General features: G+C 38.2%; 1 protein-coding gene across 1 annotated transcript in view; it reads left to right on the forward strand.

The window, feature by feature from the left end:
- LOC139721499 (cdc42 homolog) overlaps positions 1-17,400 on the forward strand; it is a 33,893-nt gene extending 16,493 nt beyond the window's left edge. Inside the window, exons 3-6 of the mRNA XM_071632817.1 lie at positions 5,920-5,992; positions 8,269-8,378; positions 10,466-10,663; positions 15,197-17,400. Of these exons, the coding sequence (XP_071488918.1) occupies positions 5,920-5,992; positions 8,269-8,378; positions 10,466-10,663; positions 15,197-15,286 (471 nt within the window). The 3' untranslated portion in view covers positions 15,287-17,400. The remainder of the gene's footprint in view (positions 1-5,919; positions 5,993-8,268; positions 8,379-10,465; positions 10,664-15,196) is intronic.
- The last annotated feature ends 4,020 nt before the right edge of the window (positions 17,401-21,420 follow it).

Below are 21,420 nucleotides of genomic sequence, written 5' to 3' on the forward strand. Positions count from 1 at the left end.
TTATGAGCACATACCGTAGAGATGCAGTAAATTTTCTCAGAAAACAGGATGGCATGCTGGCGAGACTGAAAAGAGCGTAACAGGAAAAAACAAAAACAAACAAACAAATGAGTATTAAACACTTTATGTACCTCTTTTGTTTTCCCTTTCCAAAACAGACTAGCCTTTCTCAGTTTTGTTTTTGTTGTTGTTATGCTGTTACAGATAACATCTCATCATGAATTGTAAAGGATGTAAGAAGGTTACTCTAGCCACATTCACACACAGGAGTTATCTGTTTTTGCATCATGAAGTGAAAATCAATTCTATTTGTCACCGTTCACACTCAGCAACAAAAAATATTAATTGATTATTAGATAAAACACTTTGCCACAAATGAAATATGTTTGATATTGAGAACTGTATCAGGGCAATTACCCCCCCCCCCCTCCTTGGCTAAATACTGGTTAGTGATACGGTTAGAGTAAAGATTATGGTTAGGGTTGGGTTTAGGGGTACAGTTAGGGTTAGGGTTAGGATTAGGTTCACTATTAGGGTGAGGGTTTTGTAATAGGGGAAGGGTCTGGGGTAATTGTCCAGGGGGTAATTGCCTTTAGACCCATCCAGAACACCTCCATGCTGCCTCTATGCCTGAAAAAAGAAAAAGAAAAAAAGACTGGAACATGACTCCCTGTACCTGTGTATCTGAACCTATGATGCAGAGTTACATTATGGGATAAAAAATGATAATGATAATAATAATTTCTTTGCACATTCTATGCAGGGCAAATTATCACAGGAGTTAGAAATAGAAGGAAAAAAAAGGATGACTTGTGTATTGCAATAGGTTTTGTGAGAATTAATAATTTTTTTTTTGTGTGTAGACATTTTTTGTGTGTGTCCACACACATTTAATGAATGTTTTTGACATCATGTTGCAAAAATTGATGTAAAAAAAAAACAAAAATTGATGGAAAAAAAAAACAACAATCAATTTCTTTTAATAAAGCGGGGGAAAAGGTTGATATGATGGTGCGGGTTGCGAAGCTTTGTTTTAAAATCTACCAAGTTTGAATGTTGATTTTAAAATGTATGATGTACTCCATCAAAAAAAAAAAAAAAAAAAAAAAAGATTAGTGATGAGGTCTCTCACTGTCAAACACATCAATTAGGCCATTTTGGTCAATGCATTAACATTCACTAAGGATATCCGGCCTCATTCCCAAAGCCTGTCACCCAATCCCCCCCCCCCCCCATCCCATCCCACCCCACCCCCACCTGTATCCTTCCTCGCTACCCTCAGAAACAGCTGGAGTCACCTCTACACTCTTTCCTCTTCCTGATTAACAAAGGTGCCATTGTTTTGTGACCCATCATATCGGGGTTAGATGAAAACTCTAGGCTCACACTCCAGGAGTTTAGACCATAAATCCTTGTGTCCCTTCCATGGCTCTGTATTCAAGTATTTATTGTTTCTATGCATGAAAGACTGAATCTTTGTGAATGCCCTATAACTTTAAAGCAAAGGTGGCATTGCAGGGCGCAGTGTTAAGAGGGGAAAGAGATTGTGGGTTACAAGCCAGGATGTCGTGACAAATCACAATGGTATGCCTGGAGAGGAATTGTAACTTTCCTGTAAAAGCGGAGGATACAACGTAGTAAGAAGTGAAGAGGATATGAGACGTTGTGCAAGTTCAGTGTACATATATGCACATGTACAGTATGCATGTTATACATGCAGGTGGTAGAGCCATTTTGGGGACGATGCGTCCAACACAGTTTTGTGTCTTTATTCAACATTAAAGGACAAGTTCACCTTCATAAACATAAGGATTGAGAGAATGCAACAATATTAGTAGAACACATCAGTGAAAGTTTGAGGAAAATTGGACAATCGATGCAAAAGTTATGAATTTTTAAAACTTTTGTGTTGGAACCGCTGGATGAGGAGACTACTACAGCTTGTGAGTCATATGCGTACAACAGTATAAAGAAAAGGTAAAAGAAAATTCAACATATTTTCACTTTTTTCGCATCATAAAAGAGCTCTCGACTTGCCTCTTTCTAAAGGCAGGGGGAATAATATTACCCATAACATTTGTCGGTAACGAGTCAGGGGAATGTGTACTTTTTTCAAAAGATGGCATTTTGTGAAATTCTCTTTATATTTTCCTTATATTGTTGTACGCATGTGACATCTAAGTTATTCATACACTGCAGTAGTCTTCTCATCCAGCGGTTACTGCACAAAAACTTCAAAAATTCATAACTTTTGAACGGATTGTCTGATTTTCCTCAAACTTTCAATGATGTGTTCTACTAATATTGCTACATTCTCTCAATCCTTATGTTTATGAAGGTGAACTTGTCCTTTAACACAAGATTTAATGCCTGTACATCACTACTGTTGCACACATTCAATGCCAAATCGTCATTTTCATTTTTCTTGTTTTATTAAATTAATGTGACATCTTCATTCATTCTTCTTTTTTTAAAAAAAGGAAAGAAGAATAACGCTTGGATTTATCTGTTTGTCAATACCATCCTGAAATTATTTCTGAAGGTGGTATTGTGGTTCAGTGAAATTCCAGGTGATGTGTGTAGGCCTATTGTGAAACATTTCCTGTGTAGTGCAGTGCCAAACAGGATGTTTCATAAGCCACCTGAGTTCTGAAGTACTGTAAGTGCATTTCCATACCACATTCATGTCAGCTTTAATAAATGTTTTCAAAACAAACAAAAAACAAACAAACAAACAAACAAATTAGACCAACAAAATGGTAGACTTGTCACCAAACTCAGGTGTACTCGTCTACATGTGTAGAATAAGAAAGTTATGGTATTCTAAAACCCAAATGTTTTCACAAAACATTAATATTAGTTGCAACGTCACGTGTAACATTGAGTGAATGATGTCATTACTATGCAAGATTTCCACAGAGACGTGTACTTATTAAATCTTCAGTGAATTTCCCTTTTTGGCATAAAATCAGTTAGAATGAATCATGTCCTTTAAAATGAAATCAAATTAATTTTTCCTTGTAATGATCCATCATATTGACTCTTTGGTGGGAAAGAAGTTGTACATATGTACGCTGTACTTGTATGCCGTACACATTGTAAAGAGTGTTGTATGGGTTAATGCAAAATACATACATGTGTACAGTACATACATTGTAAGCTTGCTGCGAGAATGTTTCCATGAATTGTGGCAATCCAGTTTGACAACGCATGCTACAGCTAAAATATATTATATTAGCCTATTATTTAAAATCATTGATATACATACACTACACATTTTGTGGATGTTCACCTTTAACAATTATAGACCCATTACCCTGATTATGCTGAGCCGAGTCAATTGCTACTCTCGGAGCATATTATGAGACGAACAGCTTTTGTATCATAACACAATAAATTGCTCCAGCATGCCATGTCTGCATATTATGTTCCTCAATGTTGTGTGCCTGGACAAGGAAGTGGGAAGAATTTAGATGACTGTATCGTGTTTCATAATTGAAGTAGCGCTGCCTCTAGTGTGGGACACTTATCATGCGTTTGCCATGAAGGGAATGCATTTTATTTTACAGCCTAGATTTGCTGGGGAGGTTGTCCTGCCTCAGCAATGTAGAGCTTATGTTATCTTTATGGACGTAGAACAGCAAACAAGGGCATAAAATGACAGGCGATTAAACTGACCAACTTCCGCGTTGAACTTTGAACATTTTACTAGGTGATACAAGCTCTACACTTGTGCCCCACAGTCATACATTGTACCATGCACTTTTGAGATTGCCCTTGACAGAATTTATGATTTGGGAATGAGATCTTGGGCCCTGTTTTTGAAGCAACTGTCCCCGAGTATACAATACATGTACAACTGTTCCAAGTAAACGAGGTCAGATGTTAAGTTCTTACTGCACAATTTGCAATACATGGGCCTACAATGTACACATCAGATTGTGGCCTTGTACACATGATGTAGGCCTAGTAGATTTTACGCATTCAATGCTTTCATGTCAATTTTCATGGTAATGGGGGGGGGGGGCAATGTTGGGGCAAGGCTGGGCTCAGGGTGATGTAATGACATGTACCAGTACAAAATTTATGTTGGTGGACAATAAATCTTCGGCAACTGTTGAATATCATGCTACATGCATGTAGTTTCCCTGACTAAGCTTTTGTTTAATTTTTGTACTTTTTAACCCATGTTGATACATTTTTTTAGGGCGTGTTCATTAAATTTCTTCTCTGAGTAAACCTACAATGTAGGCATGATATGATGTATCCCATGTTTATGCTTATTACAAAACAAAACAAACTGATAAACTGTGTATCAGAGATGCCCATATTTAAAGGTGTATTTACGTGCACAATATCGTCATGCACATGGCAGATTGTCATTACAGCGCTTCCCTGCGCCAGGCAGAATGTTGTTTAAATAGCACACTTCCCTGTGCATGGTAGAATGTTGTTAACCCTATGCGCACTCCCACACCCTTCAACGACAATCTGCCATGCGCGCTCCCACAAAGCGAGCTTGCGTAGGCAGCAGTCTAGTACCATAGCTTAAAGGAAACCAAAACCGAAAGAGAAATGTGGATTGAGTGAAAGCAGCAACATTAGTAGAACACATCAGTGAAAGTTTGAGGAAAATCGGACAATCGATGCAAAAGTTATGAATTTTTAAAGTTTTGGTGTTGGAACCGCTGGATGAGGAGACTACTAGAGCTTATGACGTCATGTGTGGACAACAATACAAAGAAAATATAAAGAGAATTTCACAAAAATTCACTTTTCTAGCATAATGAAAGAGCACTTGACTAACCACTTTCAGAAAGCAGGGAGAATAATTGCTACCCTTAACAGACACTGTATGTCAGTATCAAGTTGATAGAATGTGTAATTTTCATGAAAAATGAATTTTTGTGGAATTCCCTTAATACTTTCTATATATTGTTGTCCACACATGACGTCATAACCTCCAGTAGTCTCCTCATCCAGCGGTTCCAACACCAAAACTTTAAAGATTCATAACTTTTACATCCACTGTCCGATTTTCCTCAAACTTTAACTGATGTGTTCTACTAATGTTGCTGCTTTCACTCAATCCACATTTCTCTTTGGGTTTTGGTTTTCTTTAAAATGGCAAAGCTTATCGTTTGCTACACGTATCAGTGTTAGAAACATATCTTCCAATATGGTGCACATCGCCAGCTCCCTGCCAGCAGCGAAGCAAGTTTACATAGTCTTTACCTTTCACACGCAGTAATGTGCATGATGTCATTGTGCTATCAAATGCCTTTAGTCTAAATCTGTCCACCAAGAAAGTATCTCCATTTCTGTACAAAGATCACTGTGTATGCAGAGCCGAGTTCTCGCTGTCTCTGCAATGTCTTTTCATCAGAGTGTGCGACAGCAGAACAGGTGTAGCGTGTAGCCCCTTGCATTCAGCTGTGACCAGTCATAGAATTATTGTATACTAGAATACAACCCACTATGAGGCGCAATGTATTGTTTCCTCACTGTATGAATTTCTCCCCCCCCCCCTTTTTTTTTTTTCTTCCTGTGAGAACGTTGCCTGTTCACAGCCTGAATATGGTACCATTTGCTACCCACAAGTGACATTGCTGTCAATATGCTCTTTAGAAACATCCAACCGCATAATGGCACAGTATGTTCTCTGATAATACTGGTGAAAAGACATGTATTGTGCAGGCACACACACACACACACACACACACACACATACAAGCACATGTCTGTATTTCGGTCTAGAAATTGAAATCATCAGGAAGTGGTACATAACAATTTAATTAAGTTAAAAGTCGTCTGCAGACTTTCCCCTTTAATTCAGAGCGCCTATGACATACATTTTCATAATTAGATTTCCTCACGACTTTATCTTGTTGTGTTCATCTTCTGTTTTATCTCCTACAGGTGTTCGATAACTATGCGGTAACTGTAATGATCGGTGGTGAACCATACACCCTGGGTCTATTTGATACAGCAGGTATGTGATCACTACTCTTGTAACAAACATAAAAGGATTTTGTCACCAAGTATTATATTCCCATTGCTATTTAGTATAATGTGCATGTAAGTAATTCATGTCCTTGGCACATAGAAACATACAAAGCTGTTGTTGACTTGATATCCCGGGCTTGAGATTAGCGATGGCCCGGGGCCAATAAAAATCTATGTAGGGCCACCAAATTTTCAAATGGGTTGTCTTTTGGTGGTCCGATCGGACAACTGAAATAAAAGATGGACTGTTGTGTTTCCTGTATTTTGGTTTCGGACCATTAGAGATACAATTGTACTGTATGTATTAGTGGCCCCGGCAGGCTACCAGAAAAAACACAAGAAAAATCCTGATAATCTATATCAACTAAACCAAGCCCTTGGACACATAACTACAGTATGAATTTTCCTGTGTCTATTCGTCAAAACGCAGACATCACTTCTTCGTCCAACTGTGAGTCTGTGTATGTTGTTATATCTGCGTTTTGCTGTTGGAGTACACATGTATGCACATGCATACTCAACCAACCCAAAGTGAGATTGTGCTTTGTTTCTAAAGAAATCAGTGTTCATGGGCAAATATAGATTTAGAGCGAGCCACCATATCACCTGACTTTGAATTTTTGTAAACCTTTCTGATTTCTGTGCACACTTTAATGAATGACCAGTTTCATCTAATGTCTCTCTAATATGGGATATATGCAGTCAGATTTCAGGGTTGCAAATTTAATGAGTGCAAGATGATGATTTCTGCATCAAAATTACTCTGGAAGTTAATGAGTTAAAGGAAAAGGAAGATTTTCATACCAGATGGCACGCTGGCACCCCGCCTACCGTCATATAGATCGCATCATGATGAGAGAGATCTGCTGGCGGGGATAGTAACCAGTGGCTAGATAACATATTGGCAGCTCTGGGGGTGTTCACACTTGCTACAGAACTCGGTTGTCATCACATTTTCTGAAATGCAGGTCTTTTGATAAACAAGTGAAGTTATGCAGCGTTAAGAACAGAAATTAGTCTTTTCACTGACAGCCCACTGCAAATACCTTTTTATACAAAGATGTCACATACGCCTGTCTGACACCACAATCTGCTATCAAAATGACATGCGGCTCTTGTTTTAGTTCATATACACATGTATACATTATGAGCATTTATCTACCCGATATGGGTGAAGTGAATACAATGCCTCACTCGGCTCTATCTCTCCAGTCGTAGTTTAGATTTCAAACCACAATTCAGATTGAAGTTTGCAACCACAATCAAACAAAACTCTACTTTCAACAACCCCTTTTTTTGTGCCAGGGACTTTGCAACGCGTATACAGTGCTGTAGATTGTCTGTGGCAGTCGGCACTCAAAGAACAAAGAGGTTTAAAAAACACACCCCCAGGCCTTGATTGGCCAAATATGGCTTCGGGAAATGTGTGGGAGGAACTTATTTTGGAGAAAAACGATTCACGTTCACATTCGGACGGAAATTTACCTAGGAAACGTGTCTAAAAAAACAACACTCAATAATGTTACTCTGAAGTCCTCTTTCATTTCCATGAGGTTCTCAAGATGCCATTGATGGTGATCATGACTGGCAGGCAACCTTTAGGGTCTGTAGGCTAATCACATGGTGGTCTGTCCCATCTCGCTACTGGCGAGGAGATAGCGACCTTTTGCGGACGTGATGATTAATTGCCATCTACGCTAGGTGTTTAGCTATGCTCCAGAAAACCCCACAAAAGTGTGCTCATCAGTATGAATGAACATAGTTTAAGAGAGTGTCGCTTCATCATTGTTTGCTCATTATTCTGTCAATTTATTCTGTTGGGATGACAGTGGCAGAAGGATTTAAAAATTGCTACTTCATTCCTGCTTGATTATGTTTTAAGCATTATACATTGTGTGGAAAAAGAAAATGATACTGTATCTACAGCATTAGACAGCTGTCTTGCTGTATCAGTCCCATGTACTGATTTTGGATGTTAGTCTGCAATCTACTAAACTCATCTCATACCAGTTGTTTCAACTTCCAAGCTCCTGCTTCATGGGATTTCAAATCAGGCCATGCGTATTGTTCCCTGCTGCTCTGTAATTTGCCACACTCACTGGGCGATAAGCTTTTAAAGTCGTCTCCAAAAATGAACACAGTCTCATACATTGCTACTGTGTAAAATTTGACAGTATCATGACCCAAAGACACATCTCCATAATAGTTCCCTCAGAGACAAGTTTGATGTCAATTTTGCTCCGTTTCTTCCCCTAATCTCAGGTCAAGAAGACTACGACAGACTGAGGCCCCTCAGCTACCCCCAGACTGATGTCTTCCTCGTCTGTTTCTCTGTTGTGGCGCCCTCGTCATTTGAAAATGTCAAAGAAAAGGTACGATACGAGCTTGGTAGAAGGAGGGTATGAGTGTTCACCCAAAGATAGGATTTTGTTCTTGCTGGAAGAGTGAACAATGTCCCACCACTTAACCCGTTGAGGACGAGTCCCGAGTACAATGAATACTCTGGCAGGTGTCTACAGGAGATGCGTGTTGTAGCAAAATCAGTCCCTCCTCAACGGGTTAATAGCAATGACTGTGCTTTTCAGAGATGTATTTTGTACACCCCTTCAGATAGAGGCCAAATGTAGGACCTTGTAGCATAGAACTACATGATAACACTCCAATTCAATGTTAACTCTTTAATCAGTAGAAACTAATAACAACACTGTTCCATAGCCAATCAGTGCCAAGAAATCACTGATGGATACCACTGATTTTGCAGAGTTAACATTGATTGTAAAATTTAATACTTTAATGCAATGGGGCCCTAGAGGTAATTATCCATTTCCACCATGATTGACTGAAAATACTTTACACATGGTATATTTTGCTGAGTTTTTATATATATGAGAATATTGTGAGGTCACAAAATGAATAACTCATGAAAATTTTGCCCCCTGTAACAAAACTCTGTTGAATATCATTCTTCAGAGTGAGAAATCACTACACTTTCTCCTGAAAAAAGGATAATTTATTTATTATTCTATCACCCCAGTACTTGTTTGCAAACTGAACCACTGGCAAAATCGCCTTCCAGTGATCACATTTGCATGTTGTATATATGCAAGTGGTCTTGGGCTAGTTCGTAATTGAAAAAGAAAGGTCAAAATGCAGTCAAAAGCTCTATTTTTGTCAATATTTGTTTCACTCTATGAAGGCAAGTTGACACTGCATATCACGCCAGTTTCATTTCACTTTCGAAGACTGCATTTGAACAAAAGAGAAGAAGGATAATGCAAGTTTCAAAAGTATTCATGAAGACATTCTGTATTGTCACCATGACATCATATCATGTTTGTTTGCTTGCTGCATGAATGACGAGAGGATGAGCTTACAGTTTGCTCATTAGGTATTACAAAAGGATAACATACGGAAATATTTGTCATGGTCATGCATCTACAGATATGCATATGTGATAGCTGCAATATGTGGTAAACATGCCTTTAATGATATGCTGAAGTCATATCTCAGAAAATATATTGTATTTGGGTTTTTTTAAGTGCCACCGTGGGTATGCCCCCTATTTCCTTTCCATGTGCTGTAGATTAGCTCATCTGTCAGTTTTGATCTCTGTTATCATGTCAACTGTGTTCATTTACATCTGCCTTGTATCCTGTTTGCTTATATATGCCCACATGTGTATGTATGTGTATAGTTGCACCATGCGAATGCCCATAAGATCGTTATTAGTAGTGGCACTGAATGTCATTAGTAATACTGGTCTCCAGCAAATAGGCGGAAGTAAACAAATCAAGTGGCCTAATTTGTGCCTTCCCCATTAACCGGCGACTTGTCAAACTTGCTGAAAGTGATTGTAAGCTGGCAAAACCAAAACAAACCCTGAAAGAAAGGAAGAATTTGTGTTGACTAGGTGAGAGAAGTGTATTGCCAAATATGGCCAGTATTTTTAAGCAAGAAATGAAATAGAAAATAGCTAGGGAGTGGTAAAAATTTGAAATATTAGTTTTTTGGTCTTTATTTATTATGTACGTATATGTCTGTCCTTTGTGTGTTTATGACATTAAGTATCATTCACATTTATCATCATAAAGATACGTAACAGGAGAGCATGCCTGCCAGTAATACCCAAGCTTCAAATATAAAGAGTAAAATCACAAAAAGAGCTAATCCCATTTTTGTGAAGTTGAGATATATGCAATTAAAGGTGCTAAAACACAGAGAAGGTAGTAAGAAAACACAGGATATATTTAATCATAACTTCCAGAATATTCCTTGTTACGTTACAATTGACACCACATTGGAAAGATGTCCAATGTCCACATTGGACTTACATTAAAATATCTAAAAATGGCACTTAACCATTCTGTGGTGAAACTCTTTGCACGTTGGAATTACCCTGAACTCGATGATTGCATAATAACCCTACTCTCCATCTCTCCCTACCCCCTTGAAACACCAGTGGGTACCAGAGATCACCCATCACTGTCAGAAGACGCCGTTCCTGCTGGTGGGCACGCAGATAGATCTCCGTGACGACCCGGCCACCATCGAGAAGCTGATGAAGAACAAGCAGAAGCCGACGACGATAGAGGCTGGCGAGAGAATGGCCAAGGAACTGCGAGCCGTAAAATATGTTGAGTGCTCCGCCCTGACGCAGGTACAGTTACAATAAGCATCTCGTAGTCCAATACACGGATTAGGGCAATGTGCCCGTATGGGCATACACCACTCATTTTATGGTCAGTGGGGTGTCAAAAGCTTGTATATCTCAAAAATTTGTGAAAAACCCATTTTTGTATCAATCATCAGATAATCAGTTGATTGATGTCCTATCCAAATCTTAACCTTCTTACCCTAAAATGAAGCCTCCACTGCATATGAGAAAAAAAGATGGTCCCATTTGTTTGGCTGCCATGTTTTTTCGCTCTCCTCAACATTTGACACATTTGAGATAGAAGGTTTTGTCGCCCCAAAAGCGATACATCAAAAATATTTTCATCCTAAAAATTCTTACTTACTCCCAAAAAGGACAACATTTGTGTGATCTCTACTGGGTTGATGCATCACACATAGCTATGGATGAAAGCATTAAATCGCTGATCCCTGCATGCACCCGGTTTCAACCACTGCACATGCATGCATGATGATATAGCTAGTCTAGACATGTACCTCGTGTAAATGCATGTGCGTGGCCAGTGCTTCACTGTTAATGAAAGAGTGGACTTGATTAAGAAGCAAAACACTTGGACATATTAACACACAAAACCAGACGAAAGCTGTACACTGAATTTATACACTTGATTAAATTCTGAGTGCACCATTAAATAAATCCTTGGTTTTCTTATCACAGATATCATAGCCATGCTAAAGATGTTTCACATTGGCATGTGTTTTCAAAGCAAAGAATAATTTCAGCAAAAGTCTCGCTTAGCCCGGCAGGACCTTTGAACTATTTCTGTACCTGGGACTTTTGACAGGGTGTACAATGCTATGGGATTTTCTGTACCAATTTGCACTAAAAACGCACAAAGGGTAAAAAGCATACATGTCTGTTATGATGACTTATCTACAAGCGTTCTGAAGTTGGACTTTTCTTCCTTTCACAGGCCAGTAAAGGTCTGTGAAAAAAAGGTTTTCAGGAGATAAAATTCTGTCAAGTTTAACCTGTTATAGTACTATCTTTTATTGAGGAAATATTCATTTATATGAAATAGGCTTTTAGTGTAACAGTCATAGACTAATAAAATGTTCACAAACAGCTTTAGATATAGTGCGCTAAAAATTTCAGTTGAGGATTTTTTTATGTGACATGAAATGTTGCTTCATATTTTCTTTGTAGAATCATCAAACAAGCCACAATAAAGTAGGAGATACGCTTTGAAGCCAATATGTTAGAATTCAATGTTAAAGCTAGTGTTGCTAAAATGAAAAGGACAGCATCAGTGGTTTTATACCCTTGACTAAATGAAAGTAAAAAAAAACAAAACAAAAAAACAGGAGAAAAAGAAGAAGATGGCTCATCCTAGCAGAAAACCATGGAGTTCTCTGTTGGCATAAGTCATAACCTCTACATCTTGAAAGAGCAATGCGTCTCTATATTTGTCTGACACGCTAATCATCTGTCTCAACCCCTGCTGATCAAGCTCCGCCTCACTCTGTTTACACGTGATTGTTACCATGGCAACCCATTAATCATGTCAACAGAAGACCCTGCCCCGTTCCCGCTGATTCAGATCTTCCCTACGAGTGAAACAGATAAACGTTCAGATGCTGTTCCTTTCCCCCCGAAACTTTTTTGACGTCATCAGATAGTACTGGAGCACCCCATTTTTACCCCCGAGATGGGCCTCCCGTGCCTACTGCCTCAACACTCTTCATCAAACTAATTATTTCCTCATCTCAAGGAGACAAGCTTTGAGGAGCATATTTTTTTGTTTGTTTTTCATGTGAACCTCTCATATCTGAAGATTACTTTCGAGTGCGGGATAGCCTCGTCAAGTTTGCTACTGCTATGTGCTGCTGAATATAAAACAACACTGCGATAAGAAGAAAAAAAAAAGTGTGATAAACTTCTCATTTATCCAGTAATGTGATGTAATATCATAGGTCACAGGGTGGAAGTCAGTTGGAAAATTTTAAATGTTTTTGGAACGTCACCTAACTCAAGATATGCATTTTGAAAGTCATAATCAAACAGGAAGCAATCAATGAAAGACCGTAGCAAGGCAGGGCATGTCTTCATTTTCTTGTTTGTTTGTTTGTTTGTTTGTTGTTGTTGTTGTTTTTTATTGGGGGGGGGGGGGCTAATGTGGTTAATTTGAAAGTTACAGGTGAGGTCTGGAATTTTATACATTGTCGTGGAGACAAAGTTGCCAAATCTCTGTGAGTCTGAAGGAGTCTCCGTAGATATCTCTTCTTCATTCTGATTAAAGGGGACAACTAGCTCAGGAAGAATTTTGTTTACCCGATTTTGCTTTAAGTAAAACACATATGTCTGTGGAATGATTAAAACATGGGTATAATTTCTATGGGGAAAAAATAGAAATATGATTAATGACGTTACAGTTTGTGGAACGGATCAAGTACACAGATTTGTGCACGACTTTCATCTGTGCATTTTAATGATATAGGTCTGTTCATCACTTAGTACTTCTATCGCATTTAAAATTGTCAGGTCCATTGTATTGAAGTAGTGAAGCGTCAGTTGCACGCAAGCATGTGCAGTGGGTATAAAAACAGGCTACATCATCAGGCATGCATGCGCAGTATATGCACCAGGGCCTGTGATAGATCACTCTATGTTACCTCCATTGCATCGAGTGAGATGAAACTAGATGTTATGTTTATGAGTGGTGTATCTGTTGTATAGAAAGAGAAGAAAAGTCCTTGTCTTTGGAGTACCCTTTAAACCCTCCCAGATTTGCGAATCACTATTGTCTATTGAGATGCAAGTAACACGCACACACACATCTCCCTCATTTCTCTTTAAAATCTGCCAGCTCTTGATACGTAAATGTTGGCAGCCCACTGTAACATTCATTTGAGAAAACTTCATGCCCTGTGAAGCCATGATTGAAATTGGAAAAGATTTTGTGATGGTCAAAATTGCAATTATTGTTGTCATCAATTTTTTGCTACTGTGAAAATTGTATTGAGGCAAACTCTTTACAAGTTGAAACCACGAACAAAATCATTTATTGTCCCCGCCGAACGAGTTCGAGCAGGGGACTATGAAACGGGCTCCGTACGTGTGTGTGTCCGTGTGTCCGTCCGTCTGTCCGTCCGTGTGTCCGTGTGTCCGTGTGTGCGTCCGTGTGTGATCAAAATCTTCAATTTGCTACTTCTCTGTCATTTATGAGCCAATTTTGATTCTGTTTGCTTTATATGATAGCACTACATGGGAGCTTTGAAACTTCTACACAGAATTTCAGTCGTGACCTTTGACCTTGACCTTTGACCTATATTGTACATTTTGCTACAAAATGCTACTCCTTCGCCATTTCTAACCCGATTTCGATTCCGTTTGCTTTATGTGATGGCACTAGGTGAGGGCTTCAAAACTTCTACACAGAATTTTGACCTTTGACTTCTTTGACCTTTGACCTTGATTTTTTGACCTATATTGTACATTTTGCTACAAAATGCTACTCCTTCGCCATTTCTAACCCGATTTCGATTCCGTTTGCTTTATGTGATGGCACTAGGTGAGGGCTTCAAAACTTCTACACAGAATTTTGACCTTTGACTTCTTTGACCTTTGACCTTGATTTTTGACCTATATTGTACATTTTGCTACGAAATGCTACTCCTTCGCCATTTTTAACCCGATTTCGATTCCGTTTGCTTTATATGATGGCACTAGTTGAGGGCTTCAAAACTTCTACACAGAATTTTGACCTTTGACTTCTTTGACCTTTGACCTTGATTTTTGACCTATATTGTGCATTTTGCTACAGAATGCTACTCCTTCGCCATTTCTAACCCGATTTCGATTCCGTTTGCTTTATGTGATAGCACTAGGTGAGGGCTTCAAAACTTCTACACAGAATTTTGACCTTTGTCTTCTTTGACCTTTGACCTTGATTTTTGACCTATATTGTACATTGGCTACAAAATGCTACTCCTTCGCCATTTCTAACCCAATTTCGATTCCATTTGCTTTATGTGATGGCACTAGGTGAGGGCTTCAAAACTTCTACACAGAATTTTGACCTTTGACTTCTTTGACCTTTGACCTTGATTTTTTACCTATATTGCACATTTTGTTACAAAATGCTACTTCCGGCGGGGACATATGTTACGCACCGCGTAATTTCTACTTTTCCTTGTTGAGAATGAAATCATCTTTGATTAAATGATATAAAAATCAGAGAGTTTCCTCTGTATCATTTTCATTATTATTATTATTCATTCGACCAGGTAAAGAATATAGGATACATATCATAAGCATTGATACAAACATGAAACAAAAACCAGAATGAACATTACAAAGGGATACACTTAAATTGATTAATCAAATGCAAGTCCAATTTCAATCATTTCTTTGTGTATTCTGTAAAAAAAAAGAAAAAAAAGAAGAAGAAGTTTGAATTGAATTGAATAGGTGCAGTCTAAGTTTAAAATATTGCGTATACGTGTATTAGGTATTTACCACGATTGTCTTGCCTGATTTCCCCTAACCCACCTACAGAAAGGACTGAAGAATGTCTTTGATGAAGCCATCCTGGCCGCTCTGGAGCCTCCCGAACCAACCAAGAAGAGGAAATGCCGCCTCCTCTAAAGAGGGAGGATAGCACAGCTTCAGCCAGTCCATCTTGGACATCCAGCGTCTGAATCTGACCTTTTACAGGGATTCCTTCAACCAAGGAGGGGAGAGCGACCTAACACTCAAAATGGCGGAGATTTGTTTGACTCAAAAAAAAGAGATTCCAAAAAACAACACTAAAACGTTCTTGCTGGTGATCAAGAGAGAGAGAGAGAGAGAAGATTATTGTCGTGAATAATGATTTTGATTCTAACCGGAAAACAAAAAATAGATAACAGTGATAACGAGGAGGAGGAAGATACGGGGAAGTGGGGTTTTGTCAAGATGTACCGTTTTTGACAATTACAGGTAGGATTTTCAGTTAAGGGTTTGAGAGTTTGCGAAGGAAACATGTTACACTGAGCTAAATAGGAATCTGTCATTGCATTGAACGCACGCAAGCGTGTTCCAGAATCTCTGACCCAATTTTTTCTCATTTAGAAATGTATAAGACGAATTATGCATTTGTGTAATTAACAACAAAAAAGAGGTGTGTAAATTCGTTTGAAAATCGCCTAAATGTCACTTTGTGAGATGCATCGGTAAATCTTATTGATATGCAATGTGAGAGGAAAAGTGAAGTGGCATTTTTTTTGACACATATAATCGAATCTCTGACTGTTGGTCTTCATTGTTATTATGCTTTTTTTGAGATGGTATTTATATCTGCTTTATGAAAAGCAACCAAACTGGATAATTTGTAGAGAGACAAACAGAAAACTGGTGCCTAAATAGTGATGTATATATCTGAATTGTTTCCACAACACCAGCACCCCGTAGTTAATCAGCACTTCGCTCCCGAGTACGATACTTCACCTCTTTTATCAAGATTGCAGGAAGCTGCAATGCTCTACATATCCATAGTTGTGCAAAATCGGTAACTTTGAATTTGGAAATAAAGTTGGCTGTGAAGATATGCTTTACGTCACCGTTTTACTCTCCTTTATCTTTTTTCATTTTGTGCTTTTCTGCACCACCTTCTCCGAAGTGTTGTCTGAGGTTTCAGTTTTCTCCCGATAGATTTTGTAAGTCTGCCACAAATGATAAGAAAAGTAGAGCTGAAGCAGGCTTGACAACAATGGAGCGGAAAGGATGAGGTGTTTGCAAGGTGGAGAATTGGCAGCAGCGTAGAACAAACGGAGCCGAAGTTGACAAGACAATTTTGTTGTAAACAGAAAAAAAAGGGGGTTGCTTCCAAGCCAAAGTAAAAAAAGTTGGATAATGGATATGACACCTCTCAAAATCGACAGAAATACCTCGAGGCATGAGAAGAGATATTGCTCACTCATTGAGAAAGGGGAAGCACAGGCTCGGAGATTAAGATTAAGATTAGGAGCAATGATCACCTTCATCTCCCACAAGATGAGGGATTCAGTGAAGTCTCACTTAGGAGCAGTCTTGTTGTGTTTTGACTCTTTACAAAAGGGGGGCTAATGTATGGCCAGTTCATCTGAGCCTTTTTGGAAACATGGGTCATAGAAGAAAGGAAAAGAGCAAGATAGAATTGTAAATAGATATGTATACTTTTTTTTTTAAGGTCTGATGTGAGTAATGGCTAGTATCGATGCATTTCTGAAAGAAAGAATCTACTGAGGTAATGTCCAGTGATGGTTCTAGCAAAGATAATGAGCTAGTGCAGAAATTGGGCCGAAGTTAAGCATTATTGTCTGGATTTGTCTATTGTCATCATATAAAAGAGGTGCATACTTTGGCTATTTTGTGGAAAATAGTAGTTGGATTTGCATAGTAAAACAGAGCAAAAGAAAAACAAACAAACAAACAAACAGACATAAAGTAAAGCAACCTTAAACTGTCTTAATGTCTTGATGTGTAGCAATAATTTTGCCGAGGCTTTCTACTGGTTATATTTTATCACACTCTTTCAATTTGACAAAGAAGGTGGGCTCACTGTGCCCCCTGGGTTGTGTCTGTTTTCACATGTGTATGTTACCCCCTTTAGAGGTTTAGTGATATAAGAGATGTGAGAGAACATAGAGAATTTGCATAGAGGGAACAACATAATTTGGTCTGTTGGTAGATGTGTAGTACCTCAAGAAAATTGGAATATTGTGTACATGAAGAGAGAGAGGGGAAAAAATGGCAATTTAGACAGAAATGTCTTGATCTTTTTGCTGTTGTAGCACCACTGTTAGAATATGATTGTTGTGCCTCGTTGAGAAAAACAAAACTGGAAACTGAAGATAAGTTGAAATATTCTTGATGCGCCTAGATCTGTGTTGCGTCTCACAAGGCTTCCAAGGCCCATGTCTTCTGGTTTGATGTATTGAGAGTGATTCATCAATGTCGGAGGGAGATAGAACATAACTTGGTCCTTTTTTGTCACTTTCTGCTCTTTCTCTCATTTTTGATATACACGGAGTGGGTACCCGGTTACATAAGAACTTTGCTGAGTATGTGAAAAATTCTGTCATTCACACGGAAAGGATATTGTCAATTGATCCAGCTTGAGTGACATGTGTTTTTTGATTTTTCCACATTTTGTTTTCTTAGGTGCATACACAGTTTTGTTTGATATGAGTGGCCTGCAGCCGAGTTATGTAGTGTTAACAAGATTGCAGAAAAATCAGTGCTCTATGGTTCAGACACCAACACTGTTCAATCTAGCTATGCGCATCCAAGCTAGTTGAAAATGCTACATTCCTTGCAACTGCTCTCTCTCTCTCGTTTCCTCGCTCGAAATCCCTCATTTTCTCACTCTCTGTATGAGTATGGCAGGAAAAATGTACAAAAGTTTTTTTTGGTCTTTTTTAGATAGTATTTAGCTCTTCCGCAGCCACATTGAGCTATCCATAGACCTAGTTTGTGATACAAACAGCAGAGCCTCATATAATGGTAGTATCCTTTATGTGTTTTGCAAGTCCACAAAACATGGAGGAGAGTGAAACTAGTCAGCACTCCTTTACAGATTTTTGTTTTGTTTTGATAACATACAGCTTGTAAAGATGATCTTGTAGCAAGGTTTTCACTAGCGCTCTATTTGGAATTACTGATGAAAGGGATTCTGAAGTTTTCTTGTGCAACATACACTGTAGTTTACTTCAAGATGGTTCAGGATTTTTATTGTTTTGTTTCTATGTTATCATGAGCAGTTGTTTCATCCTGTAGACGTAAGAACAAAACAAAACAAAATAGTTCGATTATAATACCAGGAGGGAGCAAAGGAAATCGATCATACAGTATTTATTTTGCAAACATCTCTTTGAGTGTCAATGGGGCTGGGCATGTAGGCCAGACTTCAAATTGGCAGCATTGGTGTAATTCACACACACACACTGAGCCAACAGTGATGTGAATGTGTGGTTCTGTCTTCATCTTAATTTATTCTGTTTCTTTTTCCTTTTTTTTTTATGTGTCTTATCCAGGTAGAGAGAAAGCTAGGAACTTAGACATTCCTGTGTACAGTTAGCAATTTTCCTTTTCTCTTTCTTCTGTAATGCAGCCTGAAGCAATTTGTAATCGGCATTGTCTGCACAAATCACAGCAAACCTACAGAAATGGTTGTTTAAAAAATAGAGAATGAATAGCTGATTTTTTTTTCTTAAATATGAGGTGTAATATTGTACAAAACTCACACAACATGGAATAAGTTGTCTTGTAATTCATACAATTATATTCTCTCGTCAGCATTCTGCTCGAAATCAGTTTGATACAGGTTTGACAGTATTTTATATTTATTTCCTAGGAATGAGTGTTGTAGGATTGCAGATCAAAATGTTAGGCAATTTCGTGTGAAAAAAAGAAAAGAAGAGGGACGGAGCTGAAGAGATGGTCAAAGCTGTGTCCTGCCGAGATCTTTTCTTTGCATCAATCTCAGCGATTACAAAAGGGGCCATCTTGATAAACTGGCAAGGTTGTAGACTTTGTTCCCAGGAGTTTCTACCTTTTTTTCTTGTCTATATAGAGTCATCACATCTTTGCATGCTAGTCTCTCACTCCAGGTGTAAGCTGGAATTGGCGTATTTTGTGTGTCCAAAATGTAGTCGATGCTCTAATGTATCTAGGCTCATGTATATAGTGTTGTGCAAGGGTTCTGGTCCAAAGTTAAACTGTATGCTTCATTTCTTTTCTTGATGATGAGATTTGCATGACATCTAAATAGTGGCATATGATTTTTGTTTGAGTAGATTACCAGTGGGTGGTTCTTAGCGTAAAGCTATTTGTGTGTAGGTCACCAAAGAACCCGAGCTAGTAGCAAGGATTTCGTTCCTTACTCAAGTATGTGGGCAACCCCCTCATAGATAATTCCCACAGGAGTATTGTAGTGAAATCTGTCAAATTACTCATTTCACTCGTTGTTGTATTTCTTATTTGGTGAGATACTATACTAAAGTCTGTTATATAATTTTTTGTTTCTTCTATTAACACGCTTATAGTCATATCTGGCTAATGTGTTGTTATCATTGTTGTTAAAAATAAGTCATGGTTACTTTTTACCTTTATTGACCAGACTTTAACCTCAGTTTGCAAGGCATGAAATGATGTGTTGTTAGGGGTGGGGTGGGGGGTTGTGATCATCTTTTTTGTGTATCAATCAAAAACATCGTGCCAGAGGTTTACAATGCTTAGAAATTATATTTCATCTTTTGCAAACTGAGTAGTTTTTTGTAAAGTAAAAATTGAGTGTATGTCGATAAATTTTTTATAGTTCTTTTTTTGTGTGTTTATTTTTTAGGTGCATTCTGTAACCAATGTAATCATATGATACATGCAAACTTATTATCCACTTGTACGTTTTGAGTTATTGATTGATTGATTGGTCTATTTTTCATGTAAGAATACCATTTGAGGTTGAAAGAGGTGTTTCTTTTAGCACATTGAAAAAAAAAACTATCTATGTGACTTTAAACAAAATGAATACTTGTAATGTCATAATAAATAACTACCAACAAATAGGGAAAAAGTAAATGGTTATTGTGTTCAGCGTGTGTTTAATTTGTTTTTCAGTGTATTTTGACGGCATGTATGTACGTACAGTAAACCTCGCATAAGTTGACCTCGCCCAAGTCAAGAAATTGGTTACGTTGAAGAACAATTTTACCCTGTTGGAATATGAACATGTATTAATAACATTCTGTTGTGTAAGTTGAAATTCATGCATGTGGAAGGCTTTTCCTGCGGTCCCTCTGGATTCGACTTATGCAAGGTTGACTGTATTTCCTTGAAGAGATAATGTGTATTGTGCTGACAGAGATATGAAGTGATAATATGACGTGCCTGCCGGGCAGAAGGTCCTAAGGTTTGCGTGTTCGAAAAAAGTGTGCGCGCACACACACAGACACACACACACACACACACACACACAAATTCAAATGATTTTATTTCCATATAAAGTAATACAAAGCAATATACATAACACTTGACATGAGTACATACAATATTTTGAGGAACTTTGAATCACATAAGTTTCAACTAAACATGGATACAATACCATACTAATGTCAACTTTGATTTTTAGATAAATTGATAAGTAAGCAATACAGTCTTATTTTGTAACTCTATATGGAAAAGATTGTATAACTCTTATATGGACAAATATATGATTATATTATGAAAGAGCTTTCAAAACTATAGCAAAATATGTCATAAATCAAAATTTGATTTTAGGTTAAAATTTCATGCTAGAGTCCTTCTGCCAGGCAGGTGACGAGGGCTGAGTGCAGTTGCCAGAGACCATGTGAATGAGCCAAAACATTGGGCATGGGATGATGTTGATGCTGGTCTCGTGTTTTGCTTGGTGGAAAAGATGACAAATCTGTAAATCAAGCTACCAAAATGTCAGAGGGGGAAGTCCCTTTGCTCAGCTGCCGTTGTATTCGTTGAGACGTCCTGAGGGGGCAAAGTCCTACTTGAAATGTGACGCTTTTTCCAACGTGACGAGGTTGGGTTGCACTGCCAGAGAATGGGCTGAGGAGATGGATGAATGGTTTGTGTCAGTACATGTACAAGGAATGTAAAAAGAGAAACTGCTCTAATTACCATTTCTTTAAAAAGAATGGAAAAAAGGACTGCATTTTCTATCTCTTTTTCTTCAGTATCTTCTTGCTGTCTTTGCATACATACATTTATTCATACATGTATACATATATACA

Source organism: Diadema antillarum, unplaced genomic scaffold, assembly GCF_040938485.1.
Source record: "Diadema antillarum isolate AM-2024a unplaced genomic scaffold, OU_Dant_1.0 scf00000013, whole genome shotgun sequence".
Classification (NCBI taxonomy): domain Eukaryota; kingdom Metazoa; phylum Echinodermata; class Echinoidea; order Diadematoida; family Diadematidae; genus Diadema; species Diadema antillarum.